The sequence below is a fragment of the Aquarana catesbeiana genome, linkage group LG05 (assembly GCF_042186555.1).
Source record: "Aquarana catesbeiana isolate 2022-GZ linkage group LG05, ASM4218655v1, whole genome shotgun sequence".
NCBI lineage: Eukaryota > Metazoa > Chordata > Amphibia > Anura > Ranidae > Aquarana > Aquarana catesbeiana.
This window is the reverse complement of record NC_133328.1, coordinates 206,320,464-206,344,167: the sequence shown is the minus strand read 5'-3', so window position 1 is coordinate 206,344,167 and position 23,704 is coordinate 206,320,464. Positions and strand designations below refer to the sequence as shown.

Here is a 23,704-nt window from a genome sequence, read left to right as displayed (position 1 = left end):
TTTTTTTTTTTTTAAAGCATAACTTCTCTCTCTCAATCAACATTGACTATTTGTAATCCTTATGCTGCTAGCATTAGTAAATAGATAGGAAGGTATAATGATGTCATACATCCCAGGAGTCTTCAGGAGGAGAGGAGAGTTTTTTTTCTTAGCTAAGCGCACCCCCCTGCCTGCATGCCTGAACTAAGGGCAGATGGGTTCCAGGAAGTAAATGCAACATGAATCGACTGCCCTTATTCAAGATGGACATGGCAGAAATGCTGGGGGGGGGGGGGTTGTGTTTTTTCAGCAAAGAAAGCATGGAGACATGGATGAATAAGCTAGTTGCTTTAAATATCAAAGTGTTGCTAAACCCAGTAATATGAAAATCGTTCATCTGCCCCCCCCAACAGTGCCCTCAGCTTATAAATCTTCTTTTTACATTAAAATATTCCACTATATACCTTTTTGGATGAGCTGTATACCACGGTTACATCATAAACTGTACGGTTTCTTCAGTGCTGAGATTTTCACTACAGCCTGTATACATGCCCACATGTGTAATGTCAATATCGTGTGACCTGGCTAGCTCTGAGAACAAGAAACTGTTCTCTCCAGCATAAAAGACACAACTGAGCATGTGCAGATTGGGCTACCCTACCTGTGTTAACTGGCTTTCCCCAGGTGTGCAGGGAGGGAAGGATCTATGCATACAGAATAAAACAGCCTTTTACACAATGCAGAGGCTTAACCCCTTAAGTTTTACAGTGAGTATAACAAGCATATACCATGCTGCATATACAGACAGATTTTACTGTTGTGGGTTTAGTAACACTTTAAAAGTGAATGAAATGGCATTTTTGGTTTGTGATGCTCAGATGCAATGTAGTTCCACTTTAAGTAGCATGATGCAAATGCCCCTTGCATAGTGAAGTGATGTTCCTGATGGGCTTCTCAAAGCCTGTTGCTGGGGATTCTAAAAGTTATATAAATAACATTGATAAAAAAATAAGCTGCGCTCTTAAAGTGACATGTTAACCAAATATGTAAACACAAAACAAGAAATAAATGAACAGTGATTGAACAATGATTATAAAAAGTGAAAGGTCCCAAACAGTTAAGCATGTGACTTATGTAAAGTCCTCCAATGGCTTTTGAAGATTTTAGTGGTTCCTTCAATGAAGAACGGACCAGCCACCAAAGGTTCAGTGAAAATCTTGTGACTTTATAATATGAGCACAGTGAATCCACCACCACGCAAAGTGCACGCTTGCGAGCTGCATAATGCTAGACACTTGTGGCTAATACCCATCCAGGGCCTTTTCCTGCAAAGACTGCGGCTGTTTGGTCTGGACAGATGGCGTAGCAAGCCGTTTGGTCAGGAAAGTAGTTGGAGGTACAGCTTATGGACCAATACACGGTACAAGTAGCGATAAGGCGATGGCAGCTCAAAAAGAAGGGGCAGGAAAATTCTCCATAGGTAAAACCAGATGGTTGTTCGAAAATAAAAAAAACAGTATCGCTTGGAAAGCGTATACCAATTCAATAAAAGGTTACAATAAAAAATTCAGCCTGGCAACAATACAAACGCCTGTGTAAACGGAACGTAAACAACGCGGTAACGTCAGCATGTCGATCTTCCGACACGTTTTGTCACTAATCTGATGTTGTGCTGGGGCACAGGCGGCGTACTGACGCACCGCTTAATATAGTAAACCCATACAACCAAGCCTCGTTCTGAATCTCAGGTGGCTGATGCTAAAAACACCATTTTGAATGTGGGAAAAACTAAAACCCAAACTGGAAGCCCTACAGAGAGTGGAACGCTAGGATAAACAGCGAGCACAACAATCAAAACACTCCCCGCTAAACCAGCATTACACTTGGACCACAAAAAATGGGCTCAAAAGATGACTTGCATACTCTAAAAGTATGAATGGTAGTGAAAGCTGTAATACTCAAACAGCCACCTTTTTATATACAAATTGGCACACAAAACATGAAAATATCATGTGCCATCCATGTTGGTGCTACACAATAGCCACCGTGAATAACAAGCAACTTTCATGTCCATATCACAGGCCACACATGGGAAAAGAGCGACCGACTATAACAAAATCGGTCAGTCATCTCCACTGTGAATGAATAAGGTGGGTGTTATTTCATGGTCTTGTTACCCATCACTAAATCACCAAGAAGAGGATATTTCGTTTAAGGGCCACATCAAAAAGTAGGTGTATCATATAATGCCTCACATTAAAGATGTGAAGCCCCAGATTGGCCAATATCCTTGAAATCGATCAAAAATCTCCACAATGAGTTTTCATAACAGATAATGTTCAAAAACCTAATGTACCCTATTGGTGTATATCATGGGATACCCCACATTAAGGTTATTATACCCCCTAGGGGGCCAATGTGGACAAATCAGTCGATATCATCTAAATCGATCAAAAATCTACACAGTGAATGCTCATACAAATGTTACTAGAAAACAATGTACCTTATTAGAAATGTAGAGACAAGTATGGAAACAGAAATAAAATTTTAAACCTGTCTTGTACCAACTCACCATAACCATATATCTTACCCTTATCAGAGCAACATATATGATGAAAATTGGAACGAAAACCATCTGCTACAATGGATAATCTCCTATATAGATATATATTAACACATTGACAGGCATGTCACAGTTCAACCCCGATGGTGTTATCCAAATGGACCATACAGGCCAATGGGATGAACAGGGGATAAAGAGGTAGCCACCCAAGATTCAAAACAAGTTTACATCTTGTTTTTGTGTTTTTACATATTTGGTTAATATATCACTTAAAGAGCGCAGCTTTTTTTTTTTTTTATCTATTGTTATTTGTGTGTATTTCACTTTGAGTTGATGCTATAATTGTTAGGTTTGTTTCCAGCGCAGTTTTCTTTTTTTATATATAGATAACATAGCTGCCAAACCATGAGTAGTAGTAGTAGTTCTTTATTGGCTTCACATGCTGAAGGCTCTCCATCAGAATCTTCAGCAGGATACAGAAGTGATAGAATGGAACCAAAGCATGTTTTGGGGTTACATAGACATCCCACACTCCTGAAGTGTTAGATACTAAAGAGTCTGATGGAGGCTGCAGTGCTGAAATGGAGTGAGGTAAGTGGACACCAGCTCTGTAGAGATGAATAGAATAGATTTTCTTTTGCATTTATATTCTATAACATTTTGATTTTTTTTTTTTTTTTTTTTATGCGACTGCTGACAGGGTTGCTTTAAATTTGTTTGGTTACCAATAAAATGTGTTAAAACGGAACTACACTGCATCTGAGCATCACAAACCAAAAATGTTATTTAATGTGTTTAACATTCAAAGAAAACGCACCCATAGACCCATGTCTCTCTGCTTTATTTTGCTGAGCAATGGCTTTGAAAAATGCCCCCCTAGCATTTCTGTCCATGGCTTGCTAAGGGAGGATGATTTATGTGCTTCCTGGGATCCATCTACCTTGTTTAGGCAGGCAGAAGGGTGTGCTTAGCTGAGGAAGCCCCTCCTCCCCTCCCTGAAGTCTCCTGGGATGTATGGCATCATTTGCCTAGGCCTGGGAGCCAGGAAGTAGCTAAAGAAATGTAAAATTTAAGTTTAAAACAAGTAAATATTATATACTTTCCTATCTATATACTAATGCTATCAGTGTGAGGATTAAAAATAGTCAGTGTTGATTGAGAGAGTGAAGTTCTGTTTTAAGCTATCAAGACAATCCTAAACAGTTTGTTGTAAATATTATTTAACAGAAAAGGTTTATTTTTTATTTATTTTTTTTTTATGGCTGATCAATATGACATGCAGAACATGCCATGAATATGGTAGAAATAGTGGCATATTAAAGCGGTAGTAAACCAATAGAAAATACTTACCTTAGAACTAGGCCCTTCCAGCAGGGCTTGGTCACCGCTGAGAGGGCTGACCTCTTCCCCCAGCCTTTCTTCCGGCGCTGTGAGTGGCCAGAGCCGTGATGATGTCACTCGGTTCCAGCAAGAAGCGGTATGACGGACCTTCAGCAGCTGCATGCAGAGTGACTATCTCCTAAGTGGTGCCTGTTTAGGAGATATTCATTTTACCTACAGGTAAGCCTTATAGGCTTACTTGTAGATAAAAATAACAAAGTGAGCTTTACTGCCGCTATAAAGAGGTATACCAGCCTGGGTAAAAAATAAAAATCTAAAGTTAGCAGCTACAAATACTGTAGCTGCTAACTTCTTTTTTTTTTTTTTTTTTTTTTTTTTTTCTTTTTTTTAATCTAGGGCCTTCAATTCTTTCACATATCTCCAAGTTTTTTTAAATTGTTTCCACTGTTCCCAGACCGCCAGAGTCCCGTTATCTTTCTCTTCTAATTTATTTACAAGCTCCTCATTGTTATATGTTTCTTCTATCGCATCAAACCACTCCCATGTCTCAGGGCTCTCCTTCCTCTGCCATCCCCTAGGTATTAGTCTCTTAGCAGCGTTTAAGAGGAAGGGGATCAATGTCTGCTTGTATTTTTTTGTATCTCCTTCCCATCCATGAAATAACACCACCCATGGGTCCTCTGCCACTTCTATGTTAGTGATAATCTTTATTAATGCAAGAGTCCTCTTCCAAAAAATTTTTATTTTGGGGCAACTCCACCAGATGTGACCCATTGTTCCCAGCCCATGACAGCCCCTCCAGCAGAGTGCTGTTGAACCGGTCTGGTATTTACTTAGTATTTCGGGGGTTAAATAACTTCTACTTATACATTTATAATTCATTTCTGCGGACTGTGTATCAAGTGTTAAGTTGAAAGTCCTATTTAATATTTTGCTTATTATATTTTTATCTTTTTTTGTGCCCAAGTCCCTCTCCCATTTCTCTATGTATGGCGGTATCTCCACCTTTTCAGCCCCCATCAGAATTTTATATAATTTGGAAATGGTGTTTCTCGAATTTTCTGAATCACATAACTTTTCCATTTCTGTCAAATCCTCCCCAGATCTAATGGGTTGGGGTAGTTTGCTTACGAAGTGTTTCAGTTGTAGATACCGCCATTCATCTATCCCCCGTGATTCCCTATCTTGTCTAAGCTGTTGGAGTGTAATTATTTTTCCATTTTTGATTATATCTCTCACCTGTGAAATCCCCCAAAATGATTCTTTCCCTCCTACTTTTTGAGTGCCTGGTGCAAAATATTCATTGTCTTTAAGTGACAATAGTGGGGAATTGTATTTCCCAATCACTTTTTTATACACCCCGTCCCATACTTTAAATACTATCTGTGTGATTACGTGGGTATTTTTAACTAAAGTTCTGCTATGTGGAGGGTTCCAGATTATATTTCCTAAGTGCACATTACTAATTGTGTTCTCTATTTTCACCCACCCTTTTTCGTTACTTTTTTTAACCCAATCTGTTAATCTTGATAAAATTATGGCCTTGTAGTAATTTCGTATATCTGGTACCGCCAGTCCCCCGTTATCTTTACTTTGTTTTAATATCTGGAAGGGGACTCTTGCTCTTTTATTTTTCCAAACAAAATTCATCATTATTTTGTTCAATTTCCTTAGGTAAAACTGGGGCAGAGGGACCGGGATCATCTGAAAGTGGTAGGTTATCTTAGGGATGAGAGTCATTTTCAAGACATTTATTCGCCCTATCCATGAGAGCGGTTTGCTGGCGAGTCTCTTGCATTCCGTTCTAATACTGTCCAATAGAGGGATGTAATTTATGTGGTAAATCTTATCTATAGAGTTTGTTAATTGAATTCCCAGGTACTTAAGCTGCTTGGTCCACCCAAAACCAGATACCCTCTTCACCTTATCTGCGTCTGCCTTTTTCAAGTTGATGTTTAATATTTCCGATTTACCCAAATTTATTTGAAAGTTGGATAAATCTCCGTATTTCCTCAATGCTACATTCAATTTCTTTAGAGAGGCTACTGGATCAGTTATATATAATAGCACGTCATCTGCAAATGCTGCAATTTTGTGTTCATCCTCCCCTACCTTGATACCTTTTATCTCAGGGTCTCTACGTATCGTTGCAAGGAGTGGTTCCAGGGATAGGATAAAGAGCAACGGCGACAGAGGGCAACCCTGCCTCGTGCCGTTCCGCATCTCAAAAGGCTGGGACATTAACCCGTTAACTTTTATTGAGGCCATGGGGTGATGGTATAATGTCCTTATCCGTTGAATCATTATGGGTCCTATTCCCATAGCCTCCAGAGTCTGAAACATGAACCCCCAGTCTACCCTGTCGAAGGCCTTTTCGGCATCCATCGACAGCAGTAGTCCTGGGGGTCCATCCTCCTTCAGCTTTTGTAGCAAGAGGAGCGTCTTAACTCCGTTGTCCCTCCCTTCTCTTTTGGGGACGAACCCCACTTGGTCCGGGTTGACCAAAAGGTTTATATGTTCCTTTAATCTCTCTGCCAAGACCTTCGCGTATAGTTTTGTGTCGGTGTTGAGCAGAGAGATTGGCCTATAGCTGGAGCAGAGTGTTTTCTCCTTTCCTTCCTTTGGGATAATTGTGATAGACGCCTGAAGGGCTTCTCTGCTCATCTCGTAGCTATCTCCTAGTCCATTCATGTATTTGCAAAGCCTAGGGATTAATATTTCTTTGAATTTTTTGTAATAGAACAATGTGAACCCATCCGGGCCCGGACTTCTCCCTTGGGCTCCGCCTATTAGAGCTTTCCCAATTTCCTCCTCCGTAATTGGCTCATCAAGATGGGCCCTCGCTAGATCTGATATTATAGGTAAATTGGCGTTCTTTAAATAAATATTATTAATCTCTCTCCTGTTTTTAGATTTGGGCTCGTGCGCTTTGACTGAGTACAAGTCTTGGTAATATTCCCTGAAGGTTTCAGCTATCTTTCTAGAGGAATGTTCCATACGGCCGTTTTTAGTCTGAATCTTCTCGATGAAGTTTCTGGCTTTCTTTTTTTTTACTATTTTAGCGAGTACCTTACTAGGTTTGTTTCCCCAACAATATTGGTCTTTTATCCTCCTCCCATATGTTGTTTTTGATTCAAGTTCCAGTGCCTTTTTTAACTCTATCCTTTTGATTGTCAGCTGTCTATACATCTTGCTAGATGGCGAGCCTGTTTGTTTTTTGTGTTCCTGCTCTAGCTTGTCTACCTCCCTTGTTAAGTTCTGAATGGCCTCGTGTTTTTCCTTTTTTCTCCGGGCTCCCATCTTAATCAAGACCCCTCTAATATATGATTTATGAGCCTCCCAGAGTATAGACCCTGAGACTTCTCCATTATCATTAACAGTAAAGTATTTTTCCAGTTCCTTTCTGACTAATGCATAACCTTCCTCATCTCTTATTAACTCCTCGTTAATGCACCATTGATCCCTGGGTCTTATCTCCCCCCTTATTGTCATTTCCAGAACTACAGGGGCATGGTCTGAAAAGGTTATATTACCTATCTTGACGTCTACCACCTCCTCTATTTCCCTGTGATCTATAAGCCCCACATCTATACGGGAGTACGAGCCATGCACAGGAGAGTAATATGTATAGTCACGCAAACAAGGGTGAGTCACCCTCCATATGTCCACCAACTGGTGTAAAGATAATTTTTGTTTCACCATTTTTAATTGACCATTATTCGTTTCCTGTGTGCGGGCCGTACTGTCTATTTTTGGGTCCATACAGAAGTTGAGGTCTCCCATCAAGATTAGTTGTCCTTTCCTAAATTCTATTATTTTTTCTAAAATTTGGATAAAATATTTCATAGGGTTTTGGTTTGGAGCGTAGATGTTGGCTAGGGTGTACTCCCTTTCGTTTAATCTGCCTCTGAGAATGAGGAATCTACCTTCTGGGTCTACCATTCTATCATCTAACACAAATCTTGTTGTTTTTGCGAATCCTATAGCGACCCCTCGGGTTTTACTCGAGATGGTGTCTCCATGGTACCAGAGCGGAAAATCGCTCGAAAAGAGCTTTAACTTAGACTGTTGTGAGATATGTGTCTCCTGGAGGAAGACTACATCAGGGCCCAATATTTTAAGCTCATTAAGAACATTTCTACGCTTTCTTTTCATATTTAGACCTCTGACGTTGTACGTGATGAATTTTAAGGTGGGCCTAACTATCATTCAATATGGGTAAATACCTCATCTTTCCTTTGACCTTGGAGAGAATCCCCCTTAAAGAAAAAAAAAAAAAAAAAAAAAAAAAAAATTGCGACCCCCATTCCCAGAACCCCCTCCCTCACACACCCCTCCCACCCCCCCTCCCCCCACGTGGTCCTTATTGGACCCATAGACCATTAAGGAATACCCAGATGTGAGCTCCTCTCTTGGTCACCACCTCTGAGGGTGAAGCTCTTGGTGTGCTGCTCGGCAAGCCATCACGGCTCGGCACCCAAGGAGCAATCTTGCTCCCATTTACATCTATTGGCTTTACCAAGTTACCTCCCACCTCCCCCCCCCCCCCCCCCCCGCCCGCCCCCACCTCCAGATAATTATATGTAACCTATTCCCAGATCCACCCACTTTTCACTGGCCCAGTCCAGTAGTGGGGGGGCCTGAATTTCTAGTTTTCCACAGAATTTTTCCAGGTCTCCTGGGAATCTCAGTTTTGCTGTTTTCCCTTCTCTGCTTCCTATCAGACAGGCCGGGAACCCCCATGTGTATTTAATGTTTTGTTCCTTTAATAGGTCTAAGAGGGGCTTCAGATGGCGTCTTCTGGTTAGAGTATCTCTGGCTAGATCAGGGTAGACTGATATCCTGGCATCTTCATATAAAAGTGGTGTTCTTCCTCGGAGTTTTGCCCATAGATTATCCTTATCTACAAAATACCTGAATTTCACAATAATGTCCCGGCTTCTCTCCGTGCGACTTATGTCCCATCTACCTATCCGGTGAATCCGCTCGATTTTGGGGAATTCCCCACCCCCTAGTTCCAGGATAGGACCAAAAATGTCTACCATAATCTTTTTTAAATCTTCATCCTTCCTCTCTGGGACCCCTCTGATTCTCAGATTTTGTCTGCGATTTCTGTTTTCTTGATCTTCTAATCTGTAACAGATTTTTATTTGATTTTGGTGTATAATTTTAAGTTGTTCTTTTATTTCAGAGAGGTCCAGTTCTTGTTTATCTAATATGTCCTCAGTTTTTTCCACTCTAGCAAGAATACCCCCCAGATCCATCCTTAAAACATTTATTTCCGTTTTGATTGCTAGTTCGAGTGATTTAAACATTTCTATTATCTCGTTTTTTGAGGGGGGTTGCATATCTTGACTGCCTTCCTCCATTCGGGTATTATCTAGAATACTATCAACTGAGGAGTCCTGTCTTGAGTGTTCAGGGGTCTGTGCAACTTTTCCAGTCCCCCCCTTTTTTTTTTTCAGTCAGGGTTGACTTTTGGGTCTCTAAGCGGGGGTTTCCCGGGCTGCCTCCGCGATTCATATATTGCTTAATAGTACTCCCAGAGGCGGTACCGCTTGCGGAGCTATCTTTAGGGGTTTTCCGTACGCCCCCCATCCCCATCTTGGGCGTCGCTTTGTTTGTTGATTATTTTCCGTTCTTAGTTATTGAGCCTATGCAAGGGTGTATCAGCAGGTAGTGTAAATGAGATAAAGAGACAGATAATAAATAATCGTGTATGTTATCTTAAATGTTTCTCCCCCAACGGGGATTATTCCAGGACTGATAACACTTATATTTCACGATAACTTTCACCCTTTGTAGTTACAAATATCGGGAGAGCAATGCAGCACATGTGAAGACAGTTATATCAACCAGTGTATTTGTATATCAAAAGATCGGAAGGGGACATTTTCTTAAGATCCTATTTGATTTCCATACCTTCCAGCGGTCTTCATCCCTTTTACAGCGGGACTGCTGTTCCACTCTTACCTACACAGGCTTGGCTCTAGGGGTTCCTTTCCACCCTCTCTGAGCTGACAGGGGATTCGTCTGATCGATTGCCTAGGAGTGGGTAGACACAGGCTGTTTCGCTATTCCCTCTGCACCTCCGACAGCAGTGGATGCCGGGGCATCAAGACGCGGCGCTCCGGCAGCTGCCCGAATAGCAGGGCGGTGTGGAGGCAAGGGGGAGCGAGGACGGGGGCCCGGGGGGGCGCGAGCTAGGCAACCAGTGGCTATGCCTCCATTCCTCTCCTAGGGCTGCGTGCCGCTCGCGGAAGCTTCCGGCTGTTCATCCGGACCATGGATCCCGTAGCTCTGCGGGCGGCGCTCCGTGCTCTATCCCGTCTTCCCGACCTCCCATCCGCAGAGCTGCTTGTTTGATCAAGCACGCGGCCGCTAACGCTGGCCGGCCAGCACACCTCCTTCTCCTCCCCTCCCGTCAGACGTCTTACGTCATGACCCGCCCCCCGTCGTCCTGCTAACTTCTAATATATGGGCACTTACCTGTCCAGGGAGCCCGCGATGTCGGCACCCCAGCCAATCTTCGGATCGACTGTTCGGTGCTGCCACTGTCATCTCCTCTAAGGGGAACCGGCAGTGAAGCCCTTCGGCTGCGCACTTCCCTACTGCGCATGCACGCTTTCTAATTAGCATGGAGGAGGGGGCTGAACTTCCGAGGGATGGCGCCATCTCTGGAAGTGGGAAAGGGGGCCCCGTCAAACAGGTCCCTGTTCTCCCCTCCCCCCTGAAAGGTGCCAAATGTGGCAATGGAGGGGGAGAGGAAGCAAATAAGTGGAAGTTCCACTTTTGGGTGGAACCCCGCTTTGTGTCCCAAGGTTTGTCTGTTGGGACTGGTGGAGGACCCTCCTAGTTGGTTGTCAAAGAAACTGCTAATGTCTCTACACTTATGGCAAAAATATTGTTTTAAATACCTGGAAGTGGTCCTTTCCTCCAACACTTTCAGAGTGTAAATCATTGATTAATACAGCCCTACCACTTTACCAGCTTACATATACCACTAGGAGGTCTCCAAAAAGCTTTGAAAAAATATGGGGTCCTTGGACCAAATCTATTCTTACTGTTTAACCACGGATAGACCACAGGGTTGATGTACTTAAACCAGAGAGTGCAAGATCTGGTGCAGCTCTGCATAGAAACCAATCAGCCTCCAGGTTTTTTGTCAAAGCTTAATTGAACAAGTTAATGTTAGAAACTTATTGGCTACCATCACCATCATCTGCACCAGATTTAGCATTCTCCAGTTTTAGTAAATCAACCCTCTCTTACAATATCTTTAACTTTGTACTATGTAACTGGGCTTCATTATGTAATGGATGTTACATGTCATTTTTTTTAAGCTACATAGGACACAGATTCTGCGAAAGGTTTATAGGGACGTTATTGTTTTTGTACCTGTATAATTTTCGAATCAGTAAATATATATTTAAAAAAATATAACTCACTTCTTACCATTCACAGCCTTGGCTAGTCCAGGGGGTCCCAATGCCGTCCGCACCAGCAATTTTGTTCTTGTTGGATCTCACAAGCTCTCACTATCCTCAATTGGTTGCAACAAGTTTCTCTTAGACAAGGTAATGAGATCTGTTATTTCCTTTTTCACCTTTTCATCTTCTTGGTTATAGGCTTGAGAGCAGTTACCAGAGGATATATTATGAAAAACCTCATGTGATAAAACCATTCAAACGTGAAAGCAGGTACCTGCTTTTACATGCATAATTACAATATGAGCTCCTCTTTAAGTTAGGACTGTTCAGTATGTCGTATAGGTCTGTATTTTGCTAGCAGAAACCTAATACTCCTGTAAGGAGAAGAAGAATGCTTTGGTAAGCCATTATCTATTGCTCACAGAGCAGGGATGAACATTGGTATCCCAAGGGGTTAGGAAGAGCATTGGCTAGAACTTGACAGGCAATGTCTTCTGTCAGAAACAAATACAGTGACTGACATGGCAAGTGCTTTGTTTTATTACACATGACATAAATAATAAACCATATTTTCTGATCTTCTAGGTTCCGTTTTTGTCTCCTTTAGAAGGGCATGTCTGTCTAAAACTCAAGTGCCAAGTCAATTCCTTTTTTGAAGAAAAGGGCTTTCTGGTGAGTCATCACCTTACAGTGATGTACTTTTTTTATTTATTTATTTTTGTAATTCTTGAAAAGTTATTAAGTTGGATTTTTTTTTTTTTTTTTTACAAAATAATTTGGTAAACTCGCACATAATACATTTAAAAAGTCATTCAGCTGGGTTTGTTACTTAAAGCAGAGGTCCACCCACTGCTGCAAAAAATTAAAAGCCAGCAGCTACACACACTGCAGCTGCTGACTTTTAATATTCGGACACTTGCCTGTCCTGGAGTCCAGCGATGTTGGCACCGCAGCTGATGTTTCCATCAGCTGTTGGGTGCATGCCACCTCCATTGCGAGTGAGGGAACCCGGCAGTGAAGCCTTACGGCTTTATGCCGGGATCCCTACTGTGCATACGCGAGGATCCTCTCCTCTACTGGGCCGGGGAAGGAGGAGGGAGCCCGGGCGGTGAAGTCAATACTCGTGGCTGAGGCTGTATTAAACAGGTATCCTGTCCCCCCCCGAAACGGTGCCAAATGTGGCACCAGAGGTGGGGGACGAGTGCAACAAGAGTAAGTTCCACTTTTTGGGTGGAACTCCAATTTAACTACTTAAGTACCATGCTATAGCTAAAAGACAGCTACAGTGCAGTACTATAGTTCTGGAAGGGCGTCCATAGATGTCCTCCCAGAACCCCACCCCCTGCACACCTGTGGTGTGTTCTGTAACCGCTGTGTCTTTTGGATACAGCTGATTGGGGCAAAGGGGCAATCACAGCGGCCCTTTACGAAGTGATCGGTTGTGTCCATAGAAAGGAAAGACCCCCATCAGTTGTGTCCAATCTAATACAGGAGGTGTGTTACTGGCCAGATCACCAGGTGAAGAGAAAGAAGCTTAAACAAAAGAAAACTAACGCAGCCACCACATCTAAGGAGCTGCAATATATCACATTTTTGGTTATGGGTTTAATACTACTTTAACAAAACAAACCACGCAATTTTTTTTTTCTCATTATTTTACTAATATTTTAAAAAGCATTCATACATAAACCTTCTCAACGTTGGCTTAATGGTTTGCTTAGATCAGTGCATAGTTTTGTCTTTTGCGCTGATTGTGGGACAGAATCTTCGTCATTTTAAAATTAGGATACACTGCGTTTGCGGATTAAATAAGCCAAACCAAACACTGGCAGCTCATTTGATGTTTGGAATGTTCATATCACACCTAATCCTTTTAAAATGACTTTAACCTAACTTATCTGCTCTTCAAATAATTTGCCCAGAAATCTGTCACATTGGCAAAGTTTGATTTGGTTGGCACTGAAAAGCAGTTCATGCAACAACAATTCTGATTTAACAGATGGGTTCTGTAGTAACAGATATAGCTTTAAGGAAAATCTGTTTACACATGACCCTATTTCAGAAAAGACTTTTCCCTTCTGTTACCAACCTCTGAATACTCCTTATTTTCAGACTCTAACGTCTGATCAAAAGTAGATGTACAGCGAGGGAAAAAAGTATTTGATCCCCTGCTAATTTTGTAAGTTTGCCAACCGACAAAGAAATGATCAGTCTATATCCAGAAAAACACATTTAAAAAAAATGTTTAAATTCATTTGCATTTTAATGAGTGCAATAAGTATTTGATCCCCATCAATCGGCAAGATTTTTGGCTCCCAGGTGTCTTCTATACAGGTAACGAGCTGAGATTGGGAGCACTCTCTTAAAGGGAGTGCTCCTAATCTCGGCTTGTTACCTGTATAAAAGATACCTGTCCACAGAAGCAATCAATCAGGTTCAAATCTCTCCACCGTGACCAAGGCCAAAGAGCTGTCCAAGGATGTCTGTGACAAGATTGTAGACCTACACAAGGTTGGAATGGGCTACAAGACCATCGCCAAGCGGCTTGGTGTGAGGGTGACAACAGTTGGTGTGATTATTCGCAAATGGAAGAAACACGAAATAACTGTCAATCTCCCTCGGTCTGGCACTCCATGCAAGCTCTCACCTCGTGGAGATCATGAGAACGGTGAAGAATCAGCCCAGAACTACACAGGAGAATCTTGTCAATGATCTCGAGGCAACTGGGACCAAGAAAACAATTGGTAACATACTACGTCGTGAATGACTGAAATCCTGCAGTGCCTGGAAGGTCCCCCTGCTCAAGAAAGCACATGTACAGGCCCATCTGAAGTATGCTAATGAACGTTTGAATGATTCAGTGGAGAACTGGGTGAAAGTGTTGTGGTCAGATGAGACCAAAATCAAACTATTTGGCATCAACTCAACTTGCTGTTTTTGGAGGAGATGGAATTCTGCCTATGACCCCAAGAACACCATCCCCACGTCAAAAATGAAGGTGGAAACCTTATGCATTGGGGGTGTTTTTCTGCTAAGGGGACAAGACAACTTTACTGCATCAAAGGAAGGATGGACAGGGCCATGCACTGTCAAATCTTGGGTGAGAACTTCCTTCCCTTAGCCAGGGCATTGAAAATGGGTCGTGGACGCGTATTCCAACATGACAACGACCCAAAAAACACGGCCGAGGCAACAAAGGAATGGCCCAGGATGAAGCACATTAAGGTCCTGGAGTGGCCTAGCCAGTCTCCAGACCTTAATCCCATAGAAAATATGTGGAGGAGCTGAAGGTTCGTGTTACCAAACGTCCGCCTCAAAACCTTAATGACTTGAAGAAGATCTGCAAAAAGCAGTGGGACAAAATCCCTCCTAAGATGTGTGCAAACCTGGTGGCCAGCTACAAGAAACCTCTTACTTCTGTGATTGCCAACAAGGGTTTTGCCACCAAGTACGAAGTCATGTTTTGCGAAGAGGTCAAATACTTATTTCACTCGTTAAAATGCAAATCCACTTTTTTTCTGGGCAAACGTACAAAACCAGCAGGGGATCAAATACTTTTTTTCCCCCTCAGTGTATACAGTGAGATGGGTGTTCCTGTATCAAGGTGCAGACTTGCACCCCCTAGTAAAATTTTGGATTCTGCACACATGTATACACACATGGGGAGACTTACGAAAACTGGTGCATTCATAATCTGGTGCACCTGTGCACAGTAGCCATTCGACTTATAACCTCAGCTTGTTCAATCAAGCTTTGGCAATAAAGCCTGGAAGCTGATTGGTTTCTGTGCAGAAGTGCACCTGATTTTGTACTCTGCAGTTTTAGTAAATAAACCCCTATGACTATAGACTGTTTGAATCTGGAGGAACCAGCTGAGATTCAAATCGTGTATGGGCAAGCTGAATGTACCAAGTTGATCGATCAACTTGGGTACAGCCAGCCTGCCGGATTTTACATATGATTATCACTTGTGGCTGGTGTAGCTGCTAGCAATAATCACTGTCTTCTCCCAGCGTAGATGACTCCACCCCCGTATATGGCCTGCCTTGCATCCATGGCCACAATGAAGAGTGCCATAGACCAACAGATATCAGCTGGTGACCTAACAAAGCAGTGTTGCTTAACTATTTCTGACAGTTGACAATACCATTTGATAAAGACATTTTATTTGAAAACTCAGGCCAATAATAGAAGAAAATTTGGTCCCCCAGCATTTTGGCCTTTTGTGTACTAACACAGAAGAACCTACCCCCCTTCTCTCCCAATCTGGCGTCGGTTTTTGAAGTTCCATTGATCTCCAACTTGTCTGGTATATAATGGTAATCCAGTATGTAAGGTTTGACCTTCTCCCTAGTACAGAGTAAATAGCTGAACAATGGTTCAGGTGTTACATACATGGGTAGTATAGTGTGTTCTGAAGCATAAAATCACTTTTTAACTGCAGCAGAACGCCTGTGCTAATTCATTAAAACTGTAAATTAATAATATCCTGTTACCTTTAGTGTAAGTACAGCAAAAGAAGAACTTTGTTCAAGTGCAAAAGAGAAATCTAATCGGCTTTGAGAGGTGACTGTATACAGTCACGGTCATACAGTGAACAGACATGTCTTGGACCTTTATGTGTTTCGCTAGATCACTTAGCAGGAAATAGATGTTTGCATTCTAATGAATATATCTGTATCTGCATACAAGTAATTTGCCTTTTTCCTTATGAGTATTATCTTAATTTCAGACTATGTTTGAAGATGTAAGTGGCTTTGGCGCTTGGCATCGGCGTTGGTGCGTTCTATCGGGTTATTGCATTTCTTACTGGACATATCCAGACGATGAAAAACGAAAGGTCAGTGTTAATATTTTGTTAACGTGTTTGTAAAGGCAAAAGGTTTTTTTACCTCCTTGCGTTCTATGCATAAAAAAAACATCTGTGTGCTGCTCCCTCCGCAGCCCCCTAATACTCACCTAAGACCCCCCTCTCAATCCAGCGATGTGCATGAGAGCCTTGGCGGTCCTAGGACTCCCTCTCCTCATTGGCTGAGACAGCAGCAGGGGCCGGGCCAAGCCATGGCTCTGTCTTTATAGATGCTTATAGCACCAGTGCCCCATAGCAAGCAGCTTGCTATTGGGGGCACTGGCCAAGAGGCAGCATCCAAGAGTGACGGTGGGGGACCTGAGAAGAGGAAGATGGGGGCTGCTTTGTGCAAAACCATTGGACAGAGCAGGTAAGTATGACATGTTTGTTATAAAAAAAAAAAGCCATACATTTACAGTAAAACCTTGGCTTGCGAGCATAATTATTTCCAGAAACATACTTGTAATCCAAAGCACTCTTATATCAAATCGAATTTCCCAATAAGAAATAATGGAAACTCAGATAATTCGTTCCACAACCATTTATTCATAAGTCCTTCAGTTTATAGTCCATATAAAAAGACTATAGCAATGTGATATAGGTTGTGTAACCATAAAATGTCCATCCACTAATGGCAGCCTCCACAAGGGAATTAGAAACAAAATCCAGCAGGAGCTACAGAGTGTAAAAGAGAAGAGAGGCGCCTCTAAGTGTAGCGATATGGTTACGTTTGATGAAGGTACAATATTTAGAAACTCACATGGTTGATGATTTAAAACAAGCACATCTAAGTATGCAGGCATCTGGGGTAAAGCTGTCCACATAGACCATCCTCCGCACCACCGGCTCTCACCGCTGTCAGTCTGCCATCGTGACCGGAAGACTACCCTGCAGTAGAGAGATCCGAAAGCGAGGCTTGAATCACTCGTGCGCAGCATGGAAGGGATGACGTCGATGGTGGTGCGGAGGATGTGGACAGCTTTACCCCGGCTGCCTGCAACCATGTGAGTTGCTAAATGACTTTTCTGGTGGCATTGGCTCATTAGAAAGCAATGCAGTTAATTCATGAAAGCCTTGTGAAAGTTTTTTGTTAACCGGTGCGACACCTACAACAGATTCAGGTAGTTTCTATTTTTTAGTGCTTTCACATTGTCTTGCTATGGCTGCGACAATTTCAAAATGAATTGCCACCAGTTTATGGATAAGACTGAAGGTAATTAAGACAAACTCTTAAAGGATAAGCTTTTAGAAAAAAATAATACATGCACATTTTTTTTTTGCAGGTACAAAAATGTGCATTTATTATTTCTTTCTTTTGGAGCCTGTAAAGCATTGCACCAGCGATCAGAAGATCACTGGTGCCGTGCAGGTTTCCTGGAGACCTGTCCATATTCTGTAAACCCGCACGGCCAGGCAGATACACTGACAGGAACAAATCAATGAACTACCACGGCGCTCCGCAGCATCGTAGTAATTCATTGAGAACTACAAACCACCAACTGCAAAGGATGTCGGGGCTTGTAGTTAATTCACACACAGCTGTGTGAATGACGCAACTCTGTGAGTGGAGCCCCGCACGGCCATGCTGATTTTAAAAAGTGACCGCTAGTACAGGAAACTTCTCCCTGTACTGCCACTGGGTGGGGTGGGCAGCGGTTGCAACACTGGGAACATGTTACATGTTTCCAAATGTGAACTTATCCTTTAAGTTGGCATACAGAGACAGTCCAGAATCTACCACTGTCCTAGCAACCAGTGATGCAAAGCTGAACTTGGAAAGTGGGCACAACCTGATTTGGAATACTGAGCAACTAGTTCCCCATCAGGTCCACCTTCCATGTGATTAACACAGATGGCAGTGAGCTTATCCCACGGCTGCTACAGACATATAGCAGCTATGAAATCCAACTGCAGTCCACTGTCAATCACAGGGTAGGTGGGACCAGTCTTTGTGGATTACACTCATTTTGTGTTGGCTTATGTTGCATAAATAAGATATATGATCTTTTTCTCCAGTCAGTCATACCTTCCCAGGGGTTTTTATACAGAAATCTTGTCTCTTGTAGTTTTAAACTGATCTTTGTAACTTCTAAAGGGCTCAGATTAAAAGGATATTTTTACACACAAATTGTGCTGAGTAGAGTGGAATTGCTTCCTGACCACCTTGTTTCCTTGTTTGGCAGAACCCTATTGGCAGAATAAACTTGGCAAACTGCACAAGCAGGAAAATCGAACCAGCCAACCGGGAATTCTGCGCCCGACCCAATACGCTGGAGCTTATAACCGTGCGTCCACAGAGAGAGGGTGACAGAGAAACTTTAGTCAGCCAATGCCTGGACACACTGTGCGTTACAAAGTAAGTACTTTTTGTTTAAACTGCCAGTTTTGTGGATATATATATATATATATTATTATTATTATTATTATATTGTGTGTTTATATAAACCTTGTTTTGTTTTGAGAGGGTTTTGCAAGACAAGCAACATTTTTTAATACATTTTCACATGATAAACAAGCGAATGTCTTGATATACAAGTAGCGCCACGTCACAACTGAGTATAAAAGAAGAGAGACTCCTCTAAAGGCTGCATTCACACCTGACCGTTTTCAACTCATAAAACGCCTGAAAAACGCCCAACAAGCAAAATCCCTTTCATTTCAATGGTGCCTGTTCAGATCTGAGTGTTTTGTCACCTGGTGCAAAACGCCTGAAAAACGCCCTAAGCTCAAAAAAGAACATGAGCTTCTTTGGGGCAGATTACAGGTGTTTTTCTGCCTTTTACATTGGTGACCTGAACAAAATCGCAGTGTAAAAACGCGCTCAGGTGTGAATGCAGCCTAAGTGTAGCAATATGGTCACATTTAATGAAGGTACAACATTTAGAAACTCACATAGCTGATGGTTAAAACGGGCACATCTAAGTATGCAGGCATCCGGGATAAAGCTGTCCAAATAGACCATCCTCCTCCCCGCCATTGGCGTCGGCCCTTCCATGCTGCGCTCCACAAGCGGTTCAAGCCTCGCTTTCAGATCGCTCTACTGCAGGGTAGTCTTCCCAGTCACGATTGCAGACTGACAGCGGTGAGAGACGGCGGTTTAGAGGATGGTCTTTGTGGACAGCTTTACCCCAGATGCCTGCATACTTAGATGTGCATCTTTTAATCGTCAACCATGTGAGTTGCTAAATGTTGTGCCTTCATTAAATGTAACCATATTGCTACACTTAGAGGCGTCTCTCTTCTTTTTTTATACTCTGGAGCTCCTGCTGGATTTTGCTTCTAATTCCCTTGTGGAGGCTGCCATTTGTAAATGGACATTTTATGGTTACACAACCTATCACATTGCTATAATCTTTTTATATGGACTATAAACTGAAGGACTTACGAATAAATGGTTGTGGAACAAATCATTTGGGGAAATTTGCTTTGATATACAAGTGGTGTGGATTACAAGCATGCTTCCGGAATGAATAATGCTCGCAATCCAAGGTTTTACTGGAAGTTTGTGTGTAGATAGCTAGAGAAATTTTTAGGAATGTAATATAACCAAAAAAAACAATTTTTATATAGCAGATCTATTGAAAACTTCTTCCCAGGCGCTCAGCAGTGAATCTAATCAGTAATGATGCAGAAAATGCAGGTGTTACAAGGAAGCCATTTAGGATTCAGAATGCGCCGACATTGTTTAATCCCATGTAGTTTTCAGCTATCTGAAGTTGATATAATCAGTGAAAAGACTTCAAACTAATCATGTCTCTACTTATGCAACAATTTAAATATTCATTCTTATTACAGTAATGCTGGGTTACTGATTGAATAGGTTTATTTGGCAATCTATTTAGATTTATTTGCTTTGCTTGTGTCTGATTATTCAGCTTCAATCGCCTGAAGTCTGACAGATGCTGGCCTATAAATTGCTTGACCTTGCCTATTCAGCAACTAGGAGTGCCCAAAAAAAGACAAATTTGTCCCTGCAAGATAATTAAAGTGGAACTTAAGTCTGAAAAAATAAATGCCAGGAGGTAGAACTTTTTTGGCAGAAGATACTATCCATGTATATGCTGCTAGAACAAAAAGTCTTTCGCCTAGCAAAATTTGTGTTGTCCAAAGAGGATGCTTTGTCCACAAGAAGCAACAGAGAAGGTAGAGAGGGAAAGCAAACTTACCTTTTAAGTTTGCCATAATGTGCATGTTTGCAGTACATCTCTGCAATATGTGCACATTACCCAGGTTTTAGGCTGTGAAAAACCTTGCAAATACAGAAAAATACACATTGATGTGCCAGATTGCACTCCACTCAGTCCTGTTGTGGGCTGACAACAGGTGGCATTTTTGTTGAGATTTTTGTCAGCCCTCCCAGTTGTCTTTTGCTAAACTACTTGGATGCACCCCTAGTTCTTTGTACACAACATAAAGAGTAATTGATCTGCAGTCCCAAATTAGGAACTGGGAGGGCTAACTAGACTCTGAGATAACACAGGAAGTGTGTAGAAAACACAGAACATCTGTGAATGATTACATATTTATTCACTTATCACACAGCTATAACAAAATGCTTCTAAGGGGTACATCTACAAGACAAAAAGAGAACAAGTAAGAGAGAATCATTGATTAGGCTTTTCATACACTTTAAGACCATATTCAGTCTTCCATACTAGGTCTCTTTTGATTATATCTTTTTTTATTTATTTGACTATAGTTTGTTCAGAAATAAAAATGGAGGCTTATTTGATAATGCAACGCAAACAATGCAGATTTTTTTGCCAAGTGCAGAACCCATTTGCTTTTTGGTGATCTGATTTTGACTATTAATCAAAACGTAACCCTTTGCACTCAGGTGTGGTGCTTAGGGATAGGACGGACTCTCCTCTCAGCTAATATTGCATGTACAAAGCACAACGCCTTGCTGCCCCCTCAGAATTGTCGGTATCCTTGTACAAACTACAAAACAAAAGAGCGGGCGCACCGGCCTAGTGCATTACCATAACTCAATTTTTATTAAAGAAGTAAAAAAAGTGCAGTAACTCATTAGCTTTTTGGTGATCTGATTTTAACTTTAAATGGGATTAAAGATTGTTTTGCTATACTGCTGGTGTTTTTTTTTAAACGGTGACGTCAGGCAATATTCCTTGCTGTATCACTTTTTGAGCTGGTCTCTACCAATCAAACGCTTATTGCGATTTTAATTTTTTTTTTAACAAAAATATTTAGAAGAATATGTATCGGCCTAAACTGAGGAAAAAAAATGTTTTTTAATATATTTTTTGGGGATATTTATTATGGCAAAAATTAATAAAATAATGCAGGTTTTTTTTTTTTTTCAAAATTGTCGCTATTTTTTTGTTTATATCGCAAAAAATAAAAACCGCAGAGGTGATCAAATACCGCCAAAAGAAAGCTCTATTTGTGGGGGAAAAAAAGGACGTCAATTTTGTTTGGGAGCCACGTCGCACGACTGCACAATTGTCAGTTAAAGCGATGCAGTGCCGAATCGCAAAAAGTGCTCTGGTCTTTGGCCAGCCAAATGGTCCGGGGCTTAAGTGGTTAAAGGATAGATAGGTTTAGTTCCAGTTGAAGGGTGGATCTGTGTGAACCAGTCTTGGAGAGCTGGTCCCTGCTAGATGTAGGAGTTTGATATAGGCCCATTGGAAGAAACTGCACTCTCTCAAGGCTTCTGTGAAAACCATTGCTATTCTGGCAGTGGTTGTGTTGGATATGTGGAATGAGTATGTCCAGATCTATCTGTATCTTTGCATAACTGGAGGGTTGGATCCGATTTTTATCTGAATGACTGACTTTTATTGGCTGTTAAGGCAGACGTAGTCTGTGAGGAGCAGATGGTAAGCATGAGAAGGGCCCAACACCAATAGCCAATCCCATCCGGAACTGGTACAGTTTGTCTCACTGAGAGCAGATTGGGGCCTTTTAATAGCCAAGCACAGTATACACAATATTCTATAAGGGATTGGCACTACTCTTGTAAAATACAACTTCCTACATCACCAATATATCCTGGTCTGTCTTGGTATATATGACATGTGTTGTACCCATGCCATTTGTGTGGAATATATTCTATACCAGTGTTAATTTCGTCAACTAAAATGATTAAAACATTTTAGTCGACTAACTGAATACAACTGAGATGACTAAAATACGACTAAAATGCCATTTTTAGTCAAAAGACTAAAACTAAATTGAAAATTAACATTGGTCTGTAGTGCATGTTCATACCTCAATACCATAAATAATAACATATTAGATTTTTCACTGAGTTTGGAAATTGTAGAGAAATGTTAACTAATGCATCACAATTTAATTACACCTGTTCGATTTTAGACAGCTAAAATGAGTTTTAGTCGACTAAAATGTACTGGAGATTTTAGTCATCTAAAACATAGGACATTTTAGTCGACTAAAATATACTGGAGATTTAGTTGGCTAAATACGACTAAAACAATTGCAGAAGACTAAAATGGGACTAAAACGCCATTTTAGTCCTAAGACTAAAACTGAATCAAAATTTGCTGCCAAAATTAACACTGTTCTATAGCACAGTATACGTTGACTCTACTACTACTGACTGCTACAAGCAAAAACGGTGAACTCAATGACTTAATCCACATCAGTACCACTATACTCCCACACAGCTTCAGGTGCTGGAATGGACACCAATTCCAAAGATTTAGGCATTGCCTAGCATTTCCTAAAGTACTGTTATTTATGTTAGTAAGCCCAGCACCTTACTGCTTTGTTTTTTTCAGTTGCTGTAGGTGTATGGTGAGTATGTAGGCTATTGTTCCTGCACAGTACGGGAAAAATGTCCTTGGATAATTTTTATATGGTACAAAGCTTATATGATGTTCACTTATAGTGGTGTAGGTTATGATTGGTCGCTGTACGTGTGCTTCTGCAACAGACCCTTTTTTTTTTATACTGTATATGGTGTTAATATCTCCACCACAGCTCAGACATCAAATTTGGCTTGCACTTATGATTTCGTAAAGGGTTTTTTGCAATTGATATGCAGAATATGCTCATGGGCATTTTAGAATATCAGAGTCAAATAGATGGCTCAGTAAATGCATTAATTACACTTTTTATATGGAGTTGCACAGGCTATGGGGGCTTGTGTCTGTCCTTTGTCAACCAAGGCCTTGCTATGGGTTGGCATTAATAATAATAATATTATTATTTGAATATATATTTCCTTGTTGAGTCAGTCCCATGTAATTTTGTTATATTTTGTCTATGCAATCAAGTTTTTTTCCAATACTGCATAGACTTTCACCTCTATAATCGAATAAGTTCTCACTTCTCTCATGTGCTGTTCTGGCGATTTGGGAAATCTGTAGTTAGATTTACTGGTAACTCTATTTCCAGGAGTCTTCCAGAACAGCAGAATTCCCTGCCCTGTGTTACCTCTTCCTGTTGTATGTTTTGTTTCAGATTAAAGTGGATGTAAACCCAATTCATGAAGTTTCACCTAGGCACATATATCTGTAGTGTTTACTTATCTCTCTTCAAAGCCCTTAGTCCTGTGTC

The 23,704-nt window shown here is 41.4% G+C and overlaps 1 protein-coding gene across 3 annotated transcripts in view; it reads left to right on the top strand.

The window, feature by feature from the left end:
- ANLN (anillin, actin binding protein) overlaps nucleotides 1-23,704 on the top strand; it is an 82,908-nt gene that overhangs the window by 56,450 nt on the left and 2,754 nt on the right. For all 3 annotated transcript variants that reach the window (XM_073630514.1, XM_073630513.1, XM_073630512.1), the window contains exons 20-23: nucleotides 11,348-11,460; nucleotides 11,899-11,985; nucleotides 16,046-16,153; nucleotides 18,346-18,518. In XM_073630514.1, coding sequence (XP_073486615.1) covers nucleotides 11,348-11,460; nucleotides 11,899-11,985; nucleotides 16,046-16,153; nucleotides 18,346-18,518 — 481 coding nt within the window. The remainder of the gene's footprint in view (nucleotides 1-11,347; nucleotides 11,461-11,898; nucleotides 11,986-16,045; nucleotides 16,154-18,345; nucleotides 18,519-23,704) is intronic.